Here is a 26102-nt window from a genome sequence, read left to right as displayed (position 1 = left end):
GTCGGTATTGTATACCATTTTGATGTTCATTTCACTAGTGACTGTGATGTTACATAATTTATCTTCTTCTGGCCCACTATAAAAATTAATTACTGGAATATTATTAGTGTCTTCCTGTGTAAAAAACGAGAGAAAATAATTATTTAAAATCGAGCACATTTCATTCTCTTTGTCAGTAAGAAAGAACATAGATAAGTTATCAATGCGTGGAAGTCTTGGGTAGCTTCGGAAAGGGGTGATTTTGATAAGAACCTGCCTTGTATGAGCGAAAAGGCCTTCTATAGTGTTCCTCAATTCTTATGTTTTTAGATAAATTTGGTTTAGAAAGACACGTAAGCAAACACTATAACATATTTATTAGAAAACGTTTCGGTCCTGGGACCTTGATCACTTCTAACATACAGAGGTGAATCAAGGTCCCAGGACCGAAACGTTTTCTAATAAATATGTTATAGTGTTTGCTTACGTGTCTTTCTAAACCAACTTGTCGGTATTTATTACCAAGGTTTATACCATCTTGTTAGATAAATTTGCACAAGGACAGGCTAAATTAGGTTAGTGTGCTCTCCGGGCTTGATCTCATCTTACCCTCCTGACCTGACCTCACAATTCTCTCCTGACCTGACCGCTGCACTTCCCTATATATAGTACTGTTCTGTGGTACACTTCATCAGTTGTACTTGACAAGAATCACAGTCATGTCTAACAAGAAGCTTATTCGTCTACTGGGTGGGGCTTTCTTTTTGACGTTTGTTATTGTATTCGTGAAGAATCTCGTAGAAAACAGTGGCCAAGGTACAGTTGTAAATTACACGTGCGGGCCCCTAGCGGCAGTGTTGGCTGTCATTACTGCCTATTTTGGAAAGCCTCGGCTCTCCAGATTCCGTGCACCTCACTTTCCCAATGCTCTCCTGGCTGACGTCGACAACTTGGCTGTGCGCTTGCAATTTGTGCAAGACATTGGTCGCGTTCCTCAACAACTGGCGAATCGAGGACCTCAAGCGCTGATGGATCGTGATCCTCAACAGCTGGTGAATCATGTTCATGAAGAGATGCTGGCTCGTGTTCCTCAAGAGGTGGTGGCTATTGTTCCTCATCAGCTGGTTATTGGCCTGCATCTTAGGACTCGCAGACGATGTGCTAGAGGATAATGATGTCTATTCTGGCGAGCTTCAAGCAACGCACCAAACACTGTGGCGGACGTACACTGCCTAATAAGTGTCTCCATTTTATATCTAAAATAAAGCATTTTATATATCAGCTGATTTTTCTTCCCATACACAAATAACCTTCATATGTTTGTATAAATTTAGAAAAAACGACAAGTTGATATGGCACTTGTGTAACATTACCTAAGAAAGGAGGAACAGTACAGCAGGTCTACTGAACCTTACTAGGCGGTGGTTTCTTCAGTACAATACAGAGAACTCATCTTCCACCTATCTCTATCGGTTTTCAAAACCATTCATCACATAATAGAATTGCTCCCATTACCTCTCATGATGTCGTCCAGACGGCTGACAATATCCTTCATCCCAGCCTCAGGAAAACACCCTCTATCCATAAACTTAATCCGACTGTCCCCAACTAAAACAATGTTCTTACCTCGACTGGCGGTGTTCATGACATTCTCGACGGTCTTAGTAGAGATGGTCTTCACTGGCTGGCTTCACTGTGTTGTTAGCAATTGTCTTTGTTGGAAGATCATGGATGGTCGACTAACATTCCTCTCCATTTGCCTTCTTGATCCTCAACTTCGTTCCATGCTGTCCGGCCACTGCCCAGGTTCCCTTCTTAACCTGAGGGCTCACAACAGGAGGACTATGGAACACTAACGTACAACTCCACCTTCTATAATATATAAGGGGAAAAGCACATTGTTAGCTCGATCGCTAGTGCACTCATCTCACACACTGAGGTCCGGGGATCGATTCCCCGGTACGGCTGGGAAACATCAGGACGTGTTTCAATAAGACACCTGCTGTCCCTGTTCACCCATCAGTAAAATAGGTAGCTGGGTGTTAATCGACTGGTGTGGGTCTCATCTTGGAACAAAACTGACTTAATTTGCCCGAAATGCTCTGCATATCAAGCGGCTTTCTATATAGTAGTATGTCAGCTAGAACTGTATGTCTTGTACATGTACTTGTAGAAATAAAAAATGTCATTATTATTACTTAACTCGTCCGTAATGTCTACTGTAATTCCTAGTGTTTAGTAATGTCTTTTTAAACAGCTTTCAATCCTGTGGTCCAAATAACTGGAGAACATTAATTAACTTGATTAAACTACTAATTATGATTGTAAAAATTATAGTATTATTAGATAATATTAGTGACAATAATACCCAGAATGACAAGTTAGCCATAGATATATTTACAATTATATTTTGTAAAGGGAGATAGGAATAGATTTACATAGAAAAACCATACACCTCCACTTATCGATCATGGACATAGCAACAATTGGTTTAGAAATACAAGCGAGCAAACACTAGAAAAGGTACTGGTACCTTGATCACTTCTAAACACGCAGAGTTTATATAAGAGGAGAGTGAGGGATGAGTTACACATGGCGACCTGAAGAATGCCATATATCTGGTACCAAGCTTTATACCACAGCAATAATTCCTCACAAATAAATTTTGACTGTATCAATATTTTTTAAAGTTGGATCGCCATCTCTAACAAATGTATAATCTTCTCCCATATAATTGATTAATGTGTAATTATTACGCTTCATGTAATTCACGAACTCTTGGTCAAGCATCTCATAGTTAACTACTTCGATTACGATCACTCGGATGTTCAAGGCTTCCCAGGGAAAGTATTTAAGAACACTCTTCTCGGATCCTTGGATATCTAGAGACAGGAGGTCGACTACAGACACGTTTAGGGCTAGGAGATAGGAAGACAGAGGAAAGCACTGAATCACAGAATAGGACGTCTCGGAAAGCTTCTGTAGGCCCTCGTATAGACGAGAGTCGAGCGAGACTCCTAGGATGAAAGACGACCCTTGATGCTGAAACAGCACTCTGGAGAAATCATTCTCTCGAATTTTCCTCCGGGAGAGTGAAACTATCACTTCCTTTTTAGGATATGCCTTAAGAGATAAACAGGTATGTGAAGTCCAGGCTTTACGTTGTTTTGCAGCCAGCATTTGATAGTTCTCAGGACTAGGCTCCACCAGAAGCCCGGTCCATCCTAGATGTTGTTCCAGCCAGAGGGTGTTGGAAAGCATCTCTCCGTCCAGCGCCCCAGCTTCGATGAAAAATCCTCCCCTTTGGGAGCCAAACAGCGTTTTAATTTGCTTGTGGATACTGCCCCAGCTGCCGTAATGCTTGGCTTTGATGTAGAAAGGATCAGTGGATAGATTGTAAGGCTTGGTGGATGGAGGGGTCAGGAAATGATTGCGTAAGATAGAGATGACTCCAGGGTCGTCAGCAGCCACCGGTCCAAGTAGCCGGGCTTCAACTACATCTTGTTCCTTTTGCGACCACAGCTCCATAATAATATTCTGTTGATGAGAAATCAATGTATATATATATATATATATATATATATATATATATATATATATATATATATATATATATATATATATATAAAATATATATATATATATATATATATATATATATATATATATATATATATATATATATATATATATATATATATATATATATATATATATATATATATATATATATATATATATATATATATATATATATATATATATATATATATATATATATATATATATATATATAATATTTATTTAGTAATTTATACAGGAGAAGGGGTTACTAGCCCCTTGCTCCCGGCATTTTAGTCGCCTCTTACAACACGCATGGCTTGCAGAGGAAGAATTATGTTTCACTTCCCCATGGAGATAAGAGGAAATAAACAAGAACAAGAACTAGTAAGAAAATAGAAGAAAACCCAGAGTGGCGTGCATATATATGCTTGTACATTTATGTGTAGTGTGACCTAAGTGTAAGTAGAAGTAGCAAGACGTACCTGAAATCTTGCATGCTTATGAGAAAAAAAAAGACACCAGCAATCCTACCATCATGTAAAACAATTACAGGCTTTCGTTGTACACCCACTTGGCAGGACGGTAGTACCTCCCTGGGTGGTTGCTGTTTACCAACCTACTACCTAATTATATATATATATATATATATATATATATATATATATATATATATATATATATATATATATATATATATATATATATATATATATATATATATATATATATGCAATAAGATCACAGTTCCTTGATAATGTGAGAAGTCACTGACGAATACAAACACACACACACACACACACACACACAGGAGCTGAGTCTCGACCCCTGCAACCATAATTAGGTGAGTATACACACACACACATAGGTCTTCGTTGTTATACCATACCTGGCTGGAGTATAAGGCCCACATCAACATTACAAATATTAACAGGAAAATACGACAACGCATTTTCCTCATAGTGAAACTCTTCATCGTTTCTTGTTAAATATTTTTCTTCTTCGCTTACTTTTTTCGGTGCTTCCTTTCGACTCGTCCCTCTGCAAATTTAAACAGTTTTCCTTGTAATAATAATAATTATTTTTTTTATCTTTCCTTCATCACTTAGTACTCACTAATATTTAATCAAACATACACTCAGCAACAGTAACTGTATTTCCTGGTATTGAAATACGAGTTTTAAGGTGGTTTTTCTGGAGCTTTGAGATGTTTGTTACCTCGCATCAACATCTCACGAGTCTCAGTATTTTTCCTCGTTACTTCCTCTAACTCTTTCCTTAATTATCTTTCCTGGTGTACGTCGCATTTATTCCTCGTTTGTATCGAAACTTTGGTCAATTAATGGAAATAAATATTATTGCTTGATTTTCTTAGGTTTGCTTAGGATACCTTCTGTATAATTTGTGAAACCATTGTAAAAGTTGAACTTTGTCCACGAGGCTTAAATGAAAACTGACCAGTGCTGGACTGTTATCATCTGTGAGGCAGCGGTGTCTGCTGCTGTGCTTGCTACTACAATGATCTCTCCTATTGTGCTGGCTGCTACAATGATCTCTGCTGCTGTGTTTGCTGCTACAATGATCTCTGCTGCTGTGCTCGCTGCTACAATGATCTCTCCTATTGTGCTGGCTGCTACAATGATCTCTGATGCTGTGCTTGCTGCTACAATGATCTCTCCTATTGTGCTGGCTGCTACAATGATCTCTGCTGCTGTGCTGGCTGCTACAATGATCTCTGCTGCTGTGCTGGCTGCTACAATGATCTCTGATGCTGTGCTTGCTGCTACAATGATCTCTCCTATTGTGCTGGCTGCTACAATGATCTCTGCTGCTGTGCTGGCTGCTACAATGATCTCTGCTGCTGTGCTGGCTGCTACAATGATATCTGCTGCTGTGCTGGCTGCTACAATGATCTCTGCTGCTGTGCTTGCTGCTACAATGATCTCTGCTGCTGTGCTGGCTGCTACAATGATATCTGCTGCTGTGCTTGCTGCTACAATGTTATCTGCTGCTGTGCTTGCTGCTACAATGATCTCTGCTGCTGTGCTGGCTGCTACAATGATATCTGCTGCTGTGCTGGCTGCTACAATGATTACTGCTGCTGTGCTGGCTGCTACAATGATCTCTGCTGCTGTGCTTGCTGCTACAATGATTACTGCCGCTGTGCTGGCTGCTACAACGATATCTGCTGCTGTGCTTGCTGCTACAATGATTACTGCTGCTGTGCTGGCTGCTACAATGATTACTGCTGCTGTGCTGGCTGCTACAATGATCTCTGCTGCTGTGCTGGCTGCTACAATGATCTCTGCTGCTGTGCTTGCTGCTACAATGATCTCTGCTGCTGTGCTGGCTGCTACAATGATCTCTGCTGCTGTGCTTGCTGCTGCAATAGTCACTACTGCTGTGCTTGCTGCTACAATGATCTCTGCTGCTGTGCTGGCTGCTACAATGATCTCTGCTGCTGTGCTTGCTGCTACAATAGTCACTACTGTTGTAGTCGTTGCTACAATAGTCACTACTGCTGTAGTCGCTGCTACAATAGTCACTACTGCTGTAGTCGCTGCTACAATAGTCACTATTGCTGTAGTCGCTGCTACAATAGTCACTACTGCTGTAGTCGCTGCTACAATAGTCACTACTGCTGTAGTCGCTGCTACAATAGTCACTACTGCTGTAGTCGCTGCTACAATAGTCACTACTGCTGTAGTCGCTGCTACAATGATCACTACTGCTGTGCTTGCTGCTGCAATAGTCACTACTGCTGTAGTCGCTGCTACAATAGTCACTGCTGCTGTGCTCGCTGCTATGAGTCACTGCTGCTCTGGTCTGTTACAATGATCACTGCTGTTGTGCTTGCTGCTACAATGGTCGCCACTGCTGTGGTCACTGCTACAATGGACACTGCTGCTTTTTCCCCTCACAGTCACCCAAGGAAACCATCTCATTAAATATCCTAATACTTCACTTCATCCACTGTAGTCGATATTTATCCTCTGTAATGGATCGAAAAAGGGCCACTGATTGATGAACAGGGGGCAGTCAGGCAATTAATTATTTTATTTTTTTGTTTACCGTCCAATTTCCTCCAGTTTCGGTGCACAAGACAAAGTGTTTTCACTCTTTCTTGAAAATATTTATCAAAAATATACCTCAAACAACAACTGAGAAAAGACTGAAAAAGGACTGATTTGCTGAAAATGCCCTTTGGCACGGTGGTAGGCGTATATGGGACGACGTAAGGTTGTTTGGACACTTGGTGCCAAGAGAACAATGCTTATACGAATTTGTAATTATTACCTTTCCTCTAAATAACTTATCTTTATTTCACAAAAAAAATAAAGTTTGTTAGTTCTTGGAATGTTGCAGAAAATCTGCCCTTTACTCCCACATAACTCCCAAAGTATTTGGAATATTTCCAAAACTGGCTCTAAGGAAATTAGAGAAATCATTATTCTACAATTTCCGTGAATATTATTCCATTTAATTAAGTAATAAAGGGAGAAATAGGTACATTAGGTGAATAAGTTACTTCCGACATATTGGCCTAGAACGCCGGCTGGCCCACCGTCTCAAAAAAAAAAAAAAAAAAAAAAACGCGAAAATCGCGTTTGTTTAGGTGTATTTCTTAGTAAACTAATGTTCTAGTGCAGTTATCCTCTTCAAAACACCGTTTTCTCTTACTCAAAGACATGGAGAAGAGTAACTCATTTATATCGAAATATTTCCGATGGTCTCTCGCCATATTATGGCCTATTTTATTCAGTCTAGAGTATATAACATGTTTGTATGTTATTTATAGTGTTTATTATATCATATTAGATCAATTCTGAAAGATAAATAAGCCGCAGAGTTGATATATAAGTTGATATAAGCGTAATAATGAAGTGATTTCTCATGGCACTCTCTGGAGCGGGAATATGGCCGAGGGTTCCAAGATGGTTTCTGATTGGCTGGCACTCTACGGATAAGCTCCGCCTACTTTTAAATGATACCAAATAGTCAATTATATTAGAAAGAATAATGCAAGAAAAAGCTATAAAAAACAAGGAAAAAATTCCGAAAAATATATGGGCTGTGAGCAGACGTGCTACCCATATCGCCATCACCATACCTGATATAAATGACTATAATTTCTTGTAGAAACATCGTAGAACATTCATTCTGGTACCATTGTGTTGCCAAAGAGTTAAGCTATTTTTCGGTATATATCTCAATTTCCATAATTTTTCGATTTTTTTGAGCGCGCGGAAAATTGTCCTACCCTTAGCTTCTCCATTAGTAAACATACTCACGTGTCTTGTTAATCAGATATGTCCTAGTGTTTACTCACATGTCTCTCTGAGCCATTTGGAAACAGCATTCTGAGATGTATCTTGAGTGATATACTTGAACCAGTCAGCAGATGTAGTCTAAGTTTGCAGTAAAGCAGTTGAAGAATCTTAGAATTATTTTTCATTAAATGCATCACACAATTGACGAGTGCGAGGCTAAAGGAGTAAAAGGTCAGGGGAAACATTACCAAAAAAAAAGAAGGAAAAAACGTGATGACTAAATGACGCATGAATTCAATAACATAAAAAAATCAATAATAATAATATTAATTAATAATAATAATAATAATGAACAACGATAATAATAATAATAATAATAATAATAATAGTAATAATAATAATAATAATAATAATAATAATAATAATGCCTCACTACTGCTTGTAAATCCATTCATAGATATTCTTAAACTTACCATAATTTCTCTGACTCAGACCGAGACATTTTTAAGGTTTAAAAAAAATGCATATACATGAAATATAAAGTAGGTATATTTTCTTTAATACAAACAATTAAGGCCTAAAATGTACCAATTTCTCAATTAAGGACTACAAAATGAAAAAGAACAAAACGCAAAAAGTATGGAATTACTCTTTGGAGAACCAGTCATATTTTTGACTAGAATGAACCTTACCTAGAGTATACCTGGAGGATGTTCCGGGGGGTCAGTGCCCCCGCGCCCTGGCCCATCATCTTCCTTAGTAATGGTTTGTTATTTTTTATTTTGTCATAAAATTCGCTGCTTAAATCAATGTTTATTCTGCAGTACATTAGCCATTTTAGTGTAGATTCAGTCACTGTACCTCTCTCCAGAGAAGATGAAATTTGTTTTTCTTTAATTTTTATTGTTGCGATCTTTTTGTTCTGAGAAAATGACAAACTAACCTGGAATTCAGGACAGAACTTTGATACCAGGGCAATCCCGGTCAAAACGGGTAGTATGGGAAACCCTGATACTGTGTATTGTTAATTAAGTTATTTACTGCTGGAGACCGAGCAGCAGAGTTCAATACGGCGTCATTTGTAGTGGCCCTGTATACCACCAACAACAACAACAACAGAAGTATCTGTCAGTAGAAATAAAAACATATTATCAACTTCGTGAAGTTGATAAACGAACATATAATGCATAGTGTAGGAGATAATTCCTCAGACACACAAGAAAGACTGTATAAAATGCTTGAGAAACTGCAGACTCTAGCTCGAGATATTCCACCGTAAGTTTCGAATTAAGTGATATAATTTAGGATTATTTAGGGAATCTACATATTACTTTGCTGACAATTTTATGTGTACATAGTGTTTCAGTAATCATATGTATGTTATAGACAAATATTGTTGGTAAATCATTCAGGACCTAATGAGGTACCAAAGATTCAGACTTCGAGTCAGTATAACGTAAGATTTGTTAAGTAAGTTTATTCAGGTATACATAAATACATTTACATTGATTATCATACATAACAGCATATGTGTAGAGAAATTATAATAGCCCCAAAAAGCCAGACTTATTTTGGATTTTTAACTCTGGAAGGGTTAGCTACCCAGGATAACCAAAGAAAATCAGTGTGTCATCAAGGACTGTTTGTCTTATTTCCATTGTGGTCCTTCAGTCTTGCCCCCCAGGATGCTACCCACACCAGTCAACTAAGACCTAGGTACGACTGATTGCTAGCTGAACAGGGACAGCAGGTATAAGGAAACATGCCCAACGTTTCCACCTGGCCGGTGATTGAACCATGGACACTCAGTCTGATTTAAAAAAATACAGTCATTTTTTATTTCAGGTCCTGGTCCAGTTCATTGATAATTTATTCCTTATTATGCCCAATAATATTTATCCATGAGATTATTTTCAAAACCAGTTTGGATGTGCTCTTCAAATATGTAAACAGCAGAAATTTTGGTTGCGTGTCTTATTTTTACTTTCCAAAGAAATGCCAAATAGCATTTTTGATGGTATTCATGAAAAAAACTGCTACTCACAAGGTCCCATTAACAAATATTTGAATAAATGCACTGCAGTTGCACTAAAACTAACAATCTATTCAGTGTTTCTTCAAATAGTGCATATTACATATACAGTGGACCCCCGAGTTTCGGCAGCCTCGACTTTCGTGAAATTCGACCTTCGGCGAGTTTTTTTGGAAAAATTTGGCCTCAAGTTTCGTGAAAAAACTCGTGTTTCAGCGACTGTCCAGTACCCGTCCACCCATCACTGTGCACACAAAGCCAGTCTCCCACGCTATTCACGCTCAGTGTGCCATTGTTTACTAACACGTGACCATCACCCCGCGGGTTCATACAATACATTTCATAATAATCCATTGTTTTTTGTGCTTGCAACTGCTAAATAAGTCATCATGGACCCAAGGAAAGCTAGTGCAAGCCCTTTGGTAAATAAAGTGAGTGACGGGGATGTGGAAGAGTTGGTGGAGGACCACAGGAAAGAGCTAACCACTGACAAACTGCAAGAGCTTCAACTGGAACAGCATCAGACCACAGCCGAGGAACTTGCTTCAGAGGAGGAGGAAGAGGGAGTGGATGAGGTGCCTTCTTCAGTGATTAAGGACATGTGTGGAATGTGGAATGAGTTGCAAAGTTTTGTTGAAAAGTATCACCCTGACCAAGCTGAAACAAGCCGTATCTACAACGTGTACAATGACAGTGTTGTGTCCTACTTCAGGGAAATCTTAAAGAAATGCCAGAAAAAGACCTCTCTGGATAGATATTTTGTGTGCCAGGGGTCCAGTGACTCAAGTTGTTCCCAGTGGCATTAAAAGAAGAAGGGAAGTAACCCCAGATAAGGACTTGCTACCTAAAGTCCTAATGGAAGGAGATTCTCCTTCCAAACAATAGTGTACACCTTCCTCCTGTCACCTCCTCCCATCCTCCATTCACCCAAAAGTCTTCAGTAAAGGTAAGTGTAATGTTATTATTAATTATTTTAAATGCATGTACTTGATTTCTGATTGTTTTCATTATGTAAATCTTTATTTAATTTGAATATTTTTGGGTGTCTGGAACGGATTAATTTTATTTCCATTATTTCTTATGGGGAAAATGGTTTCGAGTTTCATGAATTTCGACCTTCGGCGGGCTCTCTGGAACGGATTAATCACGAAACTCGGGGGTCCACTGTATATGTATATTACAGTATGTATAATCTGTCTAGTTTTGTTGTAAGAAAATGTTTTGTTTGTCAAGGTGAGATATTTACCAAAATTTATACAATTTAATATTTCCAGAAAATTCCAGCAACGACTCCCATATGATCTCCTTTCTTCTCTGGCCCATGTGCTGCTTAATAATACTGTGTTTGAAATTGTGCAAGAGCTAGCAGAGCTTCAGCACATGACAGAGAAGAGCTTACACCAACAACGTTCTCAAATGATTAATAAACACAAAGGTGCGTAATGTAGATGTGTCAGTGCTCTTTTATTAAAAATTTTCATGGTTTGAACTAGGGTTGCAGTAGGACACATATAACACAATGTGAGGGAAAAGTTCAATAGATAGGTGTAGCGAGGGAGTATATAGTAACAATAGTTTCATTGCCGGTTACTTGTTGAGGTAGGGTCAGTCTAGCTCCCGCTATCCCTTTCCCTCCCTCTTCCCCCCCCTCCCCCGAAAGGTGACGTGTGGGGCTCCGGTCAAACAGTAAATCACTCGACTCACAGCTCCCAATACTACTGTAAGTACACACCTGATCATATTTTAGTGGACTTATTGGTTGAAAGCTTCACTTTTGACCAATAATTAACTTAGTCCTTTCAGTCTTGATAGGTTAAAATGTTTTAATAATCACCACATCTTTTAGGTATTGTACTTATCATGGAGAGTGATTTCTTAAGCAGTGGGTAATCTGTCTCTCTTTACAGCTTGAAAGGACAGAGAGGGTAGAAATTGAAGGAGATGGACTAACGTTCTGAGGCGTCCCAATTTCTGATCCACTTACCTGTTTGTGTATGCAAGTAGCAGGATATAACCCCTCATCATTGCAGTGGAAAAAAACCTGCTTTCCTGTCATCTGGACGGATTATTGACGGCTAGAAAATCTGTGAAGAACGAGCCTGTGGGTTGTCATCAACACCTGCAACCCCCCCCCATCATCGGCAACGGCTACGATTTCAACAACACGCACTGTCACCAACACCAGACACCCAAGTTATATATATATATATATTAGCGTTGAATTCAGATATCATTTATATTTTTCATTTTTCATTTTCTTTAAGGTAGGATTAATATTTCATATTTAAGTGTTTTATATTTTATATTTTCTAAATAATAAAGTGTTTGTTTGTTTTTGTTCTTTTTCTATTCATTAATTTTCCTGAGGAGGAGCCAGCCTCGGTAATACTGTCTGAAGTTGTTACAGGGCTGAGTAAGCCTTCACAAGTGACGACTTTGCCAGGATCAACTTGACTGAATCAAGATTCAACTCCATCTCAAATCTACCATTGGAACTTCAACGCCGCATACCACCGACAGTTACCACCAGCCATGAGTAATCATTCTCTATGGTAGGACTACAGTACAGGTATTTAAAAGATTTGGTGATTGTTATAGTCTCAATTTATTGTAAGTCAAGTCAGGCAGGATATAATATTTAATTCTGCCATCTTTTTGTTCGAGCTTGAAACACTTTGGAGGATTAGATTCTAGGGACCCGAGATTTTCCAGTGACAATTTGTTTCATTGAGCTCTTTATTTTATCAAGGGAACTGTCGTAAGACACTCTTGGTTTGTTGGTGAGAAGATTGGATGGTCAAGTGACCCCATTCTACTTACTGTTTGCTCGGAGCCGGCATAGAACCCTTCGTTTTCACTAATACATATTGTTTAATTGAAGCAGGGATCGAGCCCTCTGGTTTATTTACAGTTTGAGCGGAGCAGGAACTGAACCCTCCGTTTTCTCTAATACCCGTTTCATTTCCCCTGATAGTTTAAGTTATTCTTGCAAGTATGGAGGAATACCAGTTTTGGATGAACGCTGGAAGTAAGTTAGGAATAACAGGGAAAAATTTAGAATCTTTCATTAGTGCTAAGATCCAGGAAAGACTTGAAAGAGAGAGAATTGAGAGAGAAGAAAGACAGAAAGGGAAAGAGAAGAAGAAAAGGAGAGAGAGAGAATCGAAAGAGAAGAGATAAAGGAGAGAGAGAGAATTGAGAGAGAAATCCAAGAAAGACAGAAAGAGAGAGAGAAGACAAAAAGGAGCGTGATAGACTTGATCGTGAGGAGAGAGCTAGAGTACGTGAAGAACAAGTTAAATTAAGAGAACTTGAGGAAAGAGCAAAGGATAGAGAACGTGAGGAAAAAGCTAGAGAACGTGAGGAAAAAGCTAGAGAACGTGAGGAAAAAGCTAGAGAACTCGAGTTAATAGAGAGAAAAGGATCGCGAGCTCGAAAAAGCTCGCCTTGAATTAGAGAATAAAAAGTTAACTCTTACACAACAACAATTAGAGGAAGGAATAATTGAACATCATGCAGCTAGTGCACATATTCCAACACCTAATTTACCTCCCTTCACAGAGGGTGAAGACATTACTTCATACATTATCAGGTTTGAAAATACTGCTACCCTCTGTGAATGGCCTGCTGATACCTGGGCTACCAGGTTAGGAATGTTATTTTCTGGTACAGCCTTGAATATCTATGCAACTTTGTTGCAGGATATCATATGTAATTATAACCTACTGAAGAAGGCAATCCTTAAAGCATATCAAAAAACCACAAATTCTTACAGGAAAGATTTCAGGTATGCCACCTTACAGCCTGGCCAAAACTTTCAGCAGTTACAAGTAACACTCTTTCGTTTGTTCGACTTTTGGTTAGAGAGTTCAGGAATTGATCACAGTTATGAATCTCTTAAGAGACTTCATGGTTGCTGACCAGTTCCTGACAGCTCTTCCTCACCAGATATGAACATTCATCAGAGAACGTAACCTGATTAAAGCTGAGGAAGTTGCTGAGGCTGCTGACCTGTATGCTGAGGCTCACAATTCCTATAAGGACCTAAAGGGATCAAACCCTAAGGGCAAGGGCTCATCAGACCTTAAGAAATCAAAACCTCTAGTGGAAAGTAAAATGACTTCTTTTGTTCCTGTTTGTCATTTGTGTGGTGTTAAGGGACATAAACGTCCAGCTTGTCCTTCTAAGAAGGTCCAAAAAGTTGGAAGATGTTTTAAAGACTGTAATGACCAAGCACCCTTCTGTTCAGGAACAGTTAATGGACTTTATGTATCTACCATTTTACGAGACACTGGATGCACATGTATAGTAATTTCTGATAAGCTGTTCCCTAACCTTAAAGAAACTCATTCCTCTGCTATACTTTCAGACTACTTGGGCCGTACGGACACTTTTCCTACCATCCGTTGTTATATTAGGTCTAAATGGTTCACAGGTTGGTCTGAAGCTGTACTAGCTCCCATCACTTCTTGCTCCGTACTAATAGGTAATGTAAAAGGTGCCATTCTTCCTTCTGAGGTTGACCTTTCATCACCAAAGATGGGCGTAAGTGTTTCAGATCCTCTTCCTGTAGAGTCAGAGAAGCCCCTCGAAAGTTCAGATGAGACAATGTCTTGCGAGATTCATGTGGGATTAAAAACCAGTGATGCTACTCTCGAAAGCGATGTGGTAGGATCACTGGTTCACTTGTTAGATGAAAGTGAAGATATCACCTCCGATACCATAAATGTCTTGACTAGGGCTCAGACCAAAGCCCAGGCTTTTCCTACTGTCCATCCTTTGATTTTCCCTGACTTTAAGCCTTTAGATATATCGAAGGACTCCTTTGTCAATTTACAACGTAATTGCCCTTCTCTTCAGAATTGCCATAATGCCGCTAAACAAAATCAAGTTATCCAAAGGAAAAACTTTTCATGTAAATTTGAATATATAAAAGGTATCTTGTACAAGTCAGTATTCAAATTAAATTCAGATGAGATAGACTATTCCATCTTAGTTGTTCCAAGTCAATGCAGAGAGACTGTTCTTAAAATGGCTCATGACCTGCCAGTGGCCGGACATTTCTCGCATCGTAAAACCTTAAATAAAATTAGGGAAACCTATTTTGGGCCAAAAATGTCCTCAGATGTCACTACCTATTGTAGATCGTGTAAAGTTTGCCAACTGTCATCCTCCCGAGGTACCAGGCGAGTACCTATGGTCAAAATGCCAATGTTTACGGTACCGTTTGAAAGAGTAGCTATTGACATCGTTGGTCCTTTATCTCCACTTTCATCTGGGGGACATAGATATATATTAACATTAGTTGATTATGCTTCGAGTTTCCCTGAAGCCATTCCCTTAAAGACCATAACTACTACAGAGGTGGCTGAAGTCCTTTTGTCCATCTTCTCCAGAGTGGGCATCCCTAGAGAAATTTTGTCTGACCGTGGGACACAATTCACATCTGACTTAATGCAACATCTATACCAACTTCTGGGAGTGAAGCCTCTCCACCACACCCTATCATCCCAGCTGTAATGGGAGGATTGAGCGCCAGCATTCGATTCTCAAGTCCATTTTAAGGAAACTTTGCTCCCTTAAACCTAAGGAGTGGCATCGTTACCTACCCTGTGCTTTGTTTGCCATGAGGGAAGTTCCCAGTGACTCTTTGGGGTTTTCACCTTTTGAACTTCTCTATGGTAGACAGGCCAGAGGCCCATTCTCCATCCTTCATGACTTATGGACTAATGAGGACGTAAAGGCTGAGGTTCAATCTTCTTACCAGTTTCTCCTTGACCTTAGATCCAAACTTGAGGAGACCTCTGACACAGTTTCGAAAAACTTAAGCTTGTCAATGGACCAGTACAAAACCTATTTTGATTCCAAAAGTCAGAAGAGAAGTTTTAAAGTAGGAGATGAAGTTCTGGTACTTTTGCCTATCAAGTCAAATAAATTATTAGTAGCATGGAAAGGTCCATATAAAGTATTAAAAATTTGTGGAAAAGTTGACTACCTCATAGAAGTCAAGGGGAAACCTAAGCTTTATCATATCAACATCCTTAAGAAATATTACCAAAGAAATTCGGTTAACTGCCTTAATAACTTTGACTTAGTTTTTCCACACGAACTTCATAAAACAACTGAAGAATGTAAGGTGTGCGTAATTGACACCTCAAATTTAGACTATGATGAAGAACTACATGACTTGGTGACTCTTGACCACTCGGGCGCAACCAACATTAATATTAATGAATCTTTGGATGACCATAAGAGACATGAACCTGGGGTTACTTCCCTTCTTTTTTTAATGCCACTAGGGCCAGCTTCAGAGTCACTGGACTTCTTTCGCACAAGATATCTGTCCATAGTGGCCTGTACCTCTCGTTCCTTTATGACTTGCCTAAAGTGTTTCACAACATTGTCAGTGTAATAATCACCAGCACGGCTTGCAATAGCTGTGTGAGGGTGATTTTCATCCATGAAGGTTTGCACTTCAAGCCACTTAGCACAGATTTCCTTTATCTTTGTAGTAGGCAACTTCTTCAATTTCTCTCTCCCCTCCTCTGAACCAGTTTCCCCAGGTCTGGCCTCTTGCTCTTGAAGTTGATCTATCAGCTCATCAGTGGTTAGTTCTTCATTGTCCTCCTCCACCAACTCTTCCACATCCTCCCCACTAACCTCCAACCCCAAGGACTTTCCCAATGCCACAATGGATTCCTCAACTGGCACAGGATTCTCAGGGTTAGCCTCAAACCCTTCAAAATCCCTTTTGTCTACACATTCTGGCCACAGTTTCTTCCAAGCAGAGTTCAAGGTCCTCTTAGTCACTTCCTCCCAAGCCTTACCTATAAGGTTTACACAATTGAGGATATTAAAGTGATCTCTCCAAAACTCTCTTAGAGTCAGTTGAGTTTCTGAGGTCATTACAAAGCACCTTTCAAACAGAGCTTTTGTGTACAGTTTCTTGAAGTTGGAAATAACCTGCTGGTCCATGGGCTGCAGGAGAGGCGTGGTATTAGGAGGCAAAAACTTCACCTTAATGAAGCTCATGTCCCCATAAAGTCGCTCTGCCACGTCTGTAGGATGACCAGGGGCATTGTCTAACACCAGGAGGCACTTAAGTTCTAATTTCTTTTCAGTTAGGTATTTTTTCACATTGGGGGCAAATGCATGGTGTAACCAGTTATAGAAAAATTCCCTAGTGACCCATGCCTTACTGTTTGCCCTCCACAGCACACACAAATTATCCTTGAGGACATTCTTTTGCCTGAACGCTCTGGGAGTTTCAGAGTGATACACTAATAAAGGCTTCACTTTGCAATCACCAGTAGCATTGGCACACATCAACAAAGTAAGCCTGTCTTTCATAGGCTTATGTCCTGGGAGTGCCTTTTCCTCCTGAGTAATGTAGGTCCTGCTTGGCATTTTCTTCCAGAACAGGCCTGTTTCATCACAATTAAACACTTGTTCAGGTTTCAGTCCTTCAGTTTCTATGTACTCCTTGAATTCCTGCACATATTTTTCAGCCGCTTTGTGGTCCGAACTGGCAGCCTCACCATGCCTTATCACACTATGGATGCCACTACGCTTCTTAAATCTCTCAAACCAACCTTTGCTGGCCTTAAATTCACTCACATCATCACTAGTTGCAGGCATTTTTTTAATTAAATCCTCATGCAACTTCCTAGCCTTTTCACATATGATCGCTTGAGAGATGCTATCTCCTGCTAGCTGTTTTTCATTTATCCACACCAATAAGAGTCTCTCAACATCTTCCATCACTTGCGATCTTTGTTTCGAAAACACAGTTGAACCTTTGGCAAGAACAGCTTCCTTGATTGTCTTTCTGGTGCCCACAATAGTAGCGATGGTTGATTGGGGTTTCTTGTACAGCTTGACTAGGTCGGCTATACGCACTCCACTTTCATACTTATCAATTATCTCTTTCTTCATTTCTATAGTAATTCTTACCCTTTGAGGTGTAGGGTTGGCACTAGAACCTTTCTTGGGGCCCATGGTCACTTATTTTCCAGAAACAGCACCGAAAATACTGTAATAATACGAAATATTCCGAGTGTATGCTTGGATGTTACCGCGGAGGCTGGCTGGTAAACAATGGGACGGGCGGCACATGTGAGGCTGGCTGAGGGCACATTGGACGCGTCTCGGACGAAAATCGGTGAGCGGGTTTTTAATCGGTATGCGCGGCAAAAATTTTGCGATAAAAGTAATCGGTATGCGGAAAAATCGCTATGTGATGCCATCGTTATGCGGGGGTCCACTGTACTTCAATGTGTGAGTAACTTTTCAGACGTCTTTACTGATATTCCAGGTGTTACCTCCATGGTAGTCCATAAGATTGACTTAGTGACGGACAATCCTATCAAACGAAAATTATACCCAGTTCCAGTTCACCTTAGGGATGCATTTGACCGAGAGGTAGACAAATTATTAAAACTAAAGATCATTGAACCTTCAGTATCTGCATATTGCTCACCAGTAGTCAGGGTTAAGAAGGGGGATAATTCATATAGACTTGCTATTGACTTCAGAGGCCTTAATGCTATCACTCGGTGGGATGCTGAGCCTATGCCCTTAATAGATAGCGATCTACACAAATTTTATGACTCTTCCTTCTTTTCAGAGATTGATATTGCGCAGGCATATCATCAAGTAATGTTAGATCCTTCTTCTAAGCAGTACACCGCTTTTCCTACACACCAAGGACTGATGCAGTATAGAACTATGCCCTTCGGTTTGGTAACTGCCTGTGCTACCTACATGAGACTGATGAGAAAGGTCTTGGGTAATATGCCAAATGTTTCAGTTTATTTTGATAACATTTACGTAATGACATCCACGTGGGGCGAGCATATCCAAACATTAACATCAGTTTTACATAGGTTACGCTCACATGGCCTCACTGCCAAGCTGAAGAAATGGGTATAACAAGATTAGATATCTTGGACTGATACTTTCTAATAACTCTGCAGCCTCTCCCCAGTAAGATCAAAGCTTTATTAGAATTTAAATTCCCCAAAACCAAGAAGCTCATGCGTAGCTTTCTTGGTTCTGTAAATTTTTATGCACGGTTTATCCCGAACCTTACTGATCTTACAGGCATCTTATCCGACTTCCTTAAAAAGTCTGTGAAGGAACCTCTTGAACTTTCCGACGTAGCTCAGGAAAAGTTTAATGAGATTAAAAGTATCTTTTCGAAAGGCCCTATACTTAAGATTCCAGATATTAATAAAACATTTTGTTTAAGAACTGATGCCTCCAATACAGGTTTAGGTGCAGTATTACTACAATACCATGATGGTACTCCCTTCCCTGTATGCTTCCTAAGCCGGAAACTCCTTCCCGCAGAAACAAGATACTCCACCATAGAAAAGGAATGTTTGGCCCTTGTGTGGGGTATCTCCAAACTTAAATTTTATTTGCTGGGAAAAGAATTCATTTTAGAAACGGACCACAAACCTTTGATATACCTAGAAACTTTTAAGGGAACCAACAGTCGCCTCTTGAGGTGGACATTAGCACTCCAGGCTTTTAAGTTCCATATTGTGTATATCAATGGTTCATCCAATTATTTCTCTGACTGGTTAAGTCGTGACAGTCAGTAGAAGATTTGTTGCCTTACGCGACTTCCACATGTTAGAACTTTTTCCTCGCCTATTCTTCTTATACTCCTTGACTATAAGTCTTGGTATGGGGGAGTGTGAGGGAAAAGTTCAATAGATAGGAGTAGCGAGGGAGTATATAGAACAATAGTTTCATTGCCAGCTACTTGTTAAGGTAGGGTAAGTCCAGCTCCCGCTATTCCCCCCCTTTTTCCCCCTCCCCGAAAGTGATAGTTTGATTGCCGGCTGCTTGTTAAGGTAGGGTCAGTCTAGCTCCCGGTATCCCTTCCCCTCCCTCTTCCCCCCCCCAAAGGTGACGTGTGGGGCTCCGGTCAAACAGTAAATCACTCGACTCACAGCTCCCAATACTACTGTAAGTACACGCCTGATCATATTTTAGTGGACTTATTGGTTGAAAGCTTCACTTTTGACCAATAATTAACTTAGTCCTTTCAGTCTAGATAGGTTAAAATGTTTTAATAATCACCATATCTTTTAGGTATTGTACTTATCATGGAGAGTGATTTCTTAAGCAGTGGGTAATCTGTCTCTTTTTACAGCTTGAAAGGACAGAGAGGGTCACCTGCTAATCAACGTGTAGAAATTGAAAGAGACGGACTAACGTTCTGAGGCGTCCCAATTTCTGATCCACTTACCTGTTTGTGTATGCAAGTAGCAGGATATAACCCCTCATCATTGCAGTGAAAAAAAACCTGCTTTCTTGTCATCTGGACGGATTATTGACGGCTAGAAAATCTGTGAAGAATGAGCCGGTGGGTTGTCTTCAACACCTGCGACCCCCCCCCATCATCGGCAACGGCTACGATTTCAACAACACGCAGTGTCACCAACACCAGACACCCAAGTTTTATATATATATATATATATATATATTAGCGTTGAATTCAGATATCATTTATATTTTTCATTTTTCATTTTCTTTAAGGTAGGATTAATATTTCATATTTAAGTGTTTTATATTTTATATTTTCTAAATAATAAAGTGTTTATGTTTGTCAGTTTTTGTTCTTTTTCTATTCATTAATTTTCCTGAGGAGAAGCCAGCCTTGGTAATACTGTCTGAAGTTGTTACAGGGCTGAGTAAGCCTTCACACACAAATTGTTAGTAAATTTTGTGGTAATCAATACTTGTCAGGATGGAACTTTGATGGCGGTGAACACACACCAAGGTCGAAGGACTGATCATTTCAAATTTACTTCTTCTCCAAGCTGAGGAGTGATCACCTCATATTTGTCTACACAACTTCTGATGTCTCCTCTGTATTTTGACTTCAGAAGCTTACTGAGCCTGCAGAATGTCTTATCAGTAGAGATACCAAATTGCTGCATATGTGTCTTACTTGTCAATTAGTTGGTATTGTATACCATTAATATGATGACATCTTTATGCACTATAAGCAAAGCCTTCACTGAGCACATTAAGTCATTAGAGATGTGAAGCCAGACTACCCTGCCATTGCATGCATACTTAGAAGTAGGACATGCAAGAGCAAGCAAGTCAGTATGTATATTCATAAACACAACCACTTTTAGTAAACATGGATTACCTACCAATGACAGGGCTCAGAAATCAACCGATCAACTGGAAGGTGCTGCTCCATCCAGCCTCAGAGGAGAGTCCCTCCAAATGTTTAAGCCAGTCTGGTGTGATCATAGACTGGAGAGGCGTGGATAGAGAGAAGCATTTGACCACCTGCATGGGAGTTGGTATACAATGACAGTTTACTTTAATCTCCATTGTTAATTTGGTGGTGTACATAGGAAATGTAGATGAGACAGATGACTGAATTTTGGTAAAAATATATAAAACTAAAGATTTTATTTCCAGCTTATTCATGCCAGGAATACTTTTGTTAGCGCCTTTTAAATGCGAGACTGTTAGATAGTGAGTGAAGACGAATGGTTTTTGGGACTTGATAAGCTGTAGGAATGTGAGCTGGGTAATATTTTGTGAAGGGATTCAGAAAAACCAGTTAGCCAGACTTGAGTCCTGGAGGTGGGAAGTACAATGCCTGCACTTTAAAGGAGGGGTTTGGGATATTTGCTTTTTGGAGTGACATCTGAACTGTCATATCTGAGTATTTCTGCAAAGATAGTGATTATTTATGAATTATCGTGAAAGTGTTTCTTTCTTTTTTTGGGTCACCCTGCCTTGGTGGAAAACTGCCAGTGTGTTGAAAAAAAATATATATATTATATATACTAATTGCCATACATTTCCTCCAGAAATTTATCCATGGAGGCCAAAAAAACGAAGAATGTACCAGAGTACTGTGATACAAACACTGTCATGTGCGTGTGCAGCATGGGTTTTAAATGTTCCAGCAAGGAAACTGAGGCTCTGAAGGTGTCATGTTTGAGGGTAATGTGTGGTGTGAGTGTTATATAGAGAATTTGGAGATTCGAAATTAGGTGTAGAGTTGCAAAAGGATAATTGAGTGGGCTGAGAGAGGTTGTTGAGGCAGTTTGGATATTTAGAGCAAATGGAGTGAAATAGGAAGACTAAGAGAGTATATAATCTGGGGTGGAAGTCAGGAGGGATAGGGGGTTATCCTTTGTATTGCTTGATGCAGTACTGTATGACCCTTGTGGGTCTAGCACTTAGTTATGAGTATAATAATAATATGTACTGCTGGAGGGAGTGGATAAAAGAGGTTTTGGATGCTAGGGGCTTGAACATACATCCAGCAGGCTTGTGTGAGCTTGTTAGACCAGAGTGGAAGTAAATGATTTTTCTGACTTGAAATACTGTTGGAGTATGAGCAATATAACATTTATGAAGGGATTTAGGGAAACTGGTTAGCTGGACTTGACTCCTGGAGGTGGTAAACACAATGCCTGCACTCTGAAGGGGTGGGAATATTGCAGTTTGGAGGGCCATCTGAACCGAGATGACAACATGCTTCTGGCAAGACAGTGATTGAATGAATGATGGTGAATGTGCTTCCATGTTTTTGGATCACCCTACCTCAGTGAGAACAGGCTGGTTTGTTAAAAACAATTTTTCCACTTTTCTTTATCACTGGGCAGTAGGTTGGCAGGCAGACAGCAACCATCTAGGGAGGTACTATCCTTCTGTCATATGAGGGTGAAACAATAACCTGTTAAATTATTTTGCACTGGTAGGATTGTTGATCTTTTTTTCTGTCTCATGAACACATAAGATAACTGCTAAATCTTATAATCCTCTACTTTACATTCAATAAACACTTTACTTTCATGTGTGTTCTTAAGAGTTCTTATTCCTGTAGTAATTCCTTTCGAACCTTGGAGACCTGTCTGAAACTGAGCCATGGGTATGATAATTCCCAGAACTACTAACAGACTTGGTTACATATATTCCCAGAACCACTAACAGACTGGGTTACATACATTCTAGGTGAACGTGAAGCATTACTTAAGTCTCAGCATGAGGAGCTTCTGGCTGCAGAACGTCAAGGTAAAGCTCATGTTGCTTCTCGTCTGCCTCGCCTCCACAAAGAACAGTTATCACAGCTGGATGCTCGCCAGGCCCAAGAAGTGGCTGATATCCATGTGCGCATACAGCAAGTGCTAGACCAGAAGGTAGTAGTTATATAGCATGGGACTTTCAGTATTTAGCAGTATAAAATATTTTTACTATTTATTATTATTACAGCACTTAATGTTATTTAAACAAATAGAAATTAATATGATGGTCCTCTTCTCCCTCCTTTTCTTTTTATCCTTTCCCTTCCTCTTCCTCCTATTCTTCCTCCTCTTCCTTTTCTTACTCAAGAGGGTTGATAAGAATGTTGTGACAACCTTGTGAAAATTATGGCAAGGGAATGAAAAATAAAAACACTTGAAAGGTTTCAAAAATAGTTTTTTACTCTATAATAAAAAGTACCTTTTAATTTTTCTCCATTTTTTTTCTCACTGAAACTAGATGCAGTATTTTCATTTGTGAATTCAACACACAATATTATGAAAACTGAATGTTTAGTGGATTGCAGAATATATTGTGAATATTATGATGAAAAAGGAGACAGCTTTGTATCTCTGTATCTGACCAGTTTCGATGATTTTTACCTTTGCAGTCCTCCGTGATGCCAGACTTCCTAGTTAATTGGGCTATTGCTGTAAGCTGCCTGCAAGCCTACATAACTATTATAACCTATCTGATCAGGCATTATGAGCATGTAGTGGCCATTTCCTCTAGAAAACTTCCATATTTGTTCAGGCAATATCTGCTAGCAGAAGACTGACGAGTCTTGGGCCACAGATATAGACATTGTTTTCTAATTGTGCCCTTGTCACTCTTGATTTTCACTCAATTTATTCTATTCTTTGTCCTGTATTACCGACTTCAGCCAGTTGTTATGGTGGTGTACATTAAGGACTTGATCCTTAAGTATTTCCATATACAGTGGACCCCCGGTTAACGATATTTTTTCACTCCAGAAGTATGTTCAGGTGCCAGTACTGACCGAATTTGTTCCCATAAGAAATATTGTGAAGTAGATTAGTCCATTTCAGACCCCCAAACATACACGTACAAATGCACTTACATAAATACACTTACATAATTGGTCGCATTCGGAGGTAATCGTTATGCGGGGGTCCACTGTATATATTATCAGATCTCTCTCTCCTCCATTCCAGAAAGTGCATTCCAAATGTTTTGAGGTATTCCCAGTTTAGATGTTTTATTGATTTTGTGTGGGCAGTAAATGACCTCTCAACATTTTCCCACTCTGATAACTCTTTTTGCTATAAAAGGCATTGTGAATGTAAAGCAATAATTGAGACATGAGAACACAATTAATTTGAAAACTGCATTTGCTTTATTGTGTTCTCTAAATGAAAATTCAGACCCATCTGTGAGTACACGTCACCAGTATTGAACCCACACATGGGGAAGCATGTTAAGAAACTGGAGAAAGTGCAGAAGTATGTAATGAAACTAATTCCATAGCTAAGGCAAATGAGTTATGAGGAAAGGTCCTTATGGAGGACATAAGAACAAGGGGAGACATGATAACAAAATACAAAATTGATAGGGCAGGCAGGGATAGGCTGTTTGAGAGGGGGACAGCAGGTACTCAGGGACACAGCTGGAAGTTAAAGACACTGACGAATCAAATGGATATCAGGAAATATTTTATTAGTCTCAGGGTGGTTGGGAAGTGGAATGACCCCTTTGAAGAAGTGATGAAGGCAGATTTCATACAGTTATAAGAGTGAGTACAATAGTACCATTAGGCTAGAATCATGTCTGAAAAAAAAAAAAAAAAAGTAAATTTAGCAAGTGTTAAGATGAGAGGTGGGGCCAGGAGCTAAGGCTCAGCCCCTGCAACCACATGTAGATGAGTACATATAGATAAGTACAGGTACTTAAGAAAATAACTATGATTTCATTGTAGTTGTTCCTGATCAGTAAAATGTTTCAATTTATCTTTGTAATAAATATTTTTTTTCACATCCTTACTCTGTACTTAACCGTTTATACCATATTTAGGACTGCTAAAAGAAATCAGTGTCAGTGAAAACCAAAATTTCTTAAAGACCAGTGTGAAACACTACCCTACATGTAACCATTTCAAAGGAAGCTTTTATAAAGGCACTTCTCAAAGGGAGTCCAGTATCTTAACCCTTAAACGGTCCAAACGTATATATATGTTCACTCGCGCAACGCCCCAAATTTTTTGAGAGAAAAAAATTTTTTTTTTTAATAGGAAAAAAGAGCATTTAGTACCCAGGCATTCCCAATTGTTTTCATATGGCACACACTGAGTGCACACACCCATTCTCTCATGTCTAGGCGATTCGGGCATATCGTGCCAATGTTGAATGAATGACAAAGGAAACGTATATATACGTTTGGGGTGCTACGCGAGAGAATGTATATATATGTTTGGACCGATTAAGGGTTAATGGTGGGAAAGATCTCCTGCCCTACAGAAAAATACCCTGCTCTCATCAAATCAGACTACCTTCCATTCCCTAGGCACTTCTTGACCCTTATGAATTTAGGGCTTTCCCATGCTTATTATAATAATTTTGTAAAGACAACTACATTATTTCTCAAGACAATGATCTGAATTATACTTAATAAATGTGATACTACATGAAGGTGTTTCAACAGGTGACAGAACAACAATCAACGCTGCAGCAGGTTGGTGTTCCAGGGTTCCATGAGACAGACAACCCAATGGAGATCAAGGTTCAAATGTTCATTATGGGCTTCATTGTAAGGATTGGTGGAATTAAAGTCCCTCTATGAAAACTAGATAATGTATTGGTCATTCTATATTTTCTGTTAGCTCTTAGTAATACCATAATGTCTTGTATGTAAAATACACAGTAATGTCTGGTGTGCATCCTTCATCTTGGATGTCACCTAAGAAGTCATATATGTGAGACAAAAACTTATTTTTTACAGCTGAACAAGGGATTTTTTTTTTTTGGTTATTTGACTGTATCTAATTATTAGATATATTTTCACCAACTCTCTTGTGTATCTCCAAGAATATCATACAGCTAGTATTTTAGCAGATATTGGTTATCAAATGCTCTATTAAAATACTATCATAGAAGAGTTTCTTGTTAAGTTAAAGTATTTAAGGTGTAATATATCCTAATAAATGATACTATAACTACACTGAATGTCAG

General features: G+C 39.3%; 2 protein-coding genes across 4 annotated transcripts in view; one reads left to right on the top strand and one right to left on the bottom strand.

Annotated features, from left to right (window-relative positions):
* Positions 1-2279: 2279 nt before the first annotated feature.
* The window catches only part of LOC138853943 (protein Star-like), a 28451-nt gene continuing 4628 nt past the window's right edge, over positions 2280-26102 (bottom strand). Inside the window, exons 1-2 of one of the 2 annotated variants that reach the window (XM_070093863.1) lie at positions 4430-4582; positions 2280-3516 (exon numbers count right to left, since the gene is read on the bottom strand). In XM_070093863.1, coding sequence (XP_069949964.1) covers positions 2632-3516; positions 4430-4516 — 972 coding nt within the window. In that variant the 5' untranslated portion in view covers positions 4517-4582 and the 3' untranslated portion in view covers positions 2280-2631. Of the gene's footprint in view, positions 3517-4429; positions 4583-26102 lie in introns of those variants that run through there. The other variant, XM_070093864.1, reaches the window with a different exon arrangement.
* Positions 8810-26096, top strand: LOC128697412 (gonadal protein gdl). Of its 2 annotated transcripts, XM_053789035.2 has the most exons (5): positions 8810-9086; positions 11118-11278; positions 18470-18631; positions 22849-23033; positions 25576-26096. In XM_053789035.2, the coding sequence occupies exons 1-5, from the start codon at positions 8995-8997 to the stop codon at positions 25711-25713; spliced, it is 738 nt and encodes a 245-aa protein (XP_053645010.2). In that variant the 5' UTR covers positions 8810-8994; the 3' UTR covers positions 25714-26096. The 2 variants fall into 2 exon arrangements, with proteins under 2 accessions (XP_053645010.2, XP_069950291.1); XM_070094190.1 differs by lacking the exon at positions 18470-18631 and having other exon boundaries at positions 8843-9086.

Source organism: Cherax quadricarinatus, chromosome 44, assembly GCF_038502225.1.
Source record: "Cherax quadricarinatus isolate ZL_2023a chromosome 44, ASM3850222v1, whole genome shotgun sequence".
NCBI lineage: Eukaryota > Metazoa > Arthropoda > Malacostraca > Decapoda > Parastacidae > Cherax > Cherax quadricarinatus.
The sequence above is the reverse complement of the archived record's forward strand: the minus strand, read 5'-3'. Positions and strand labels throughout refer to the sequence as shown.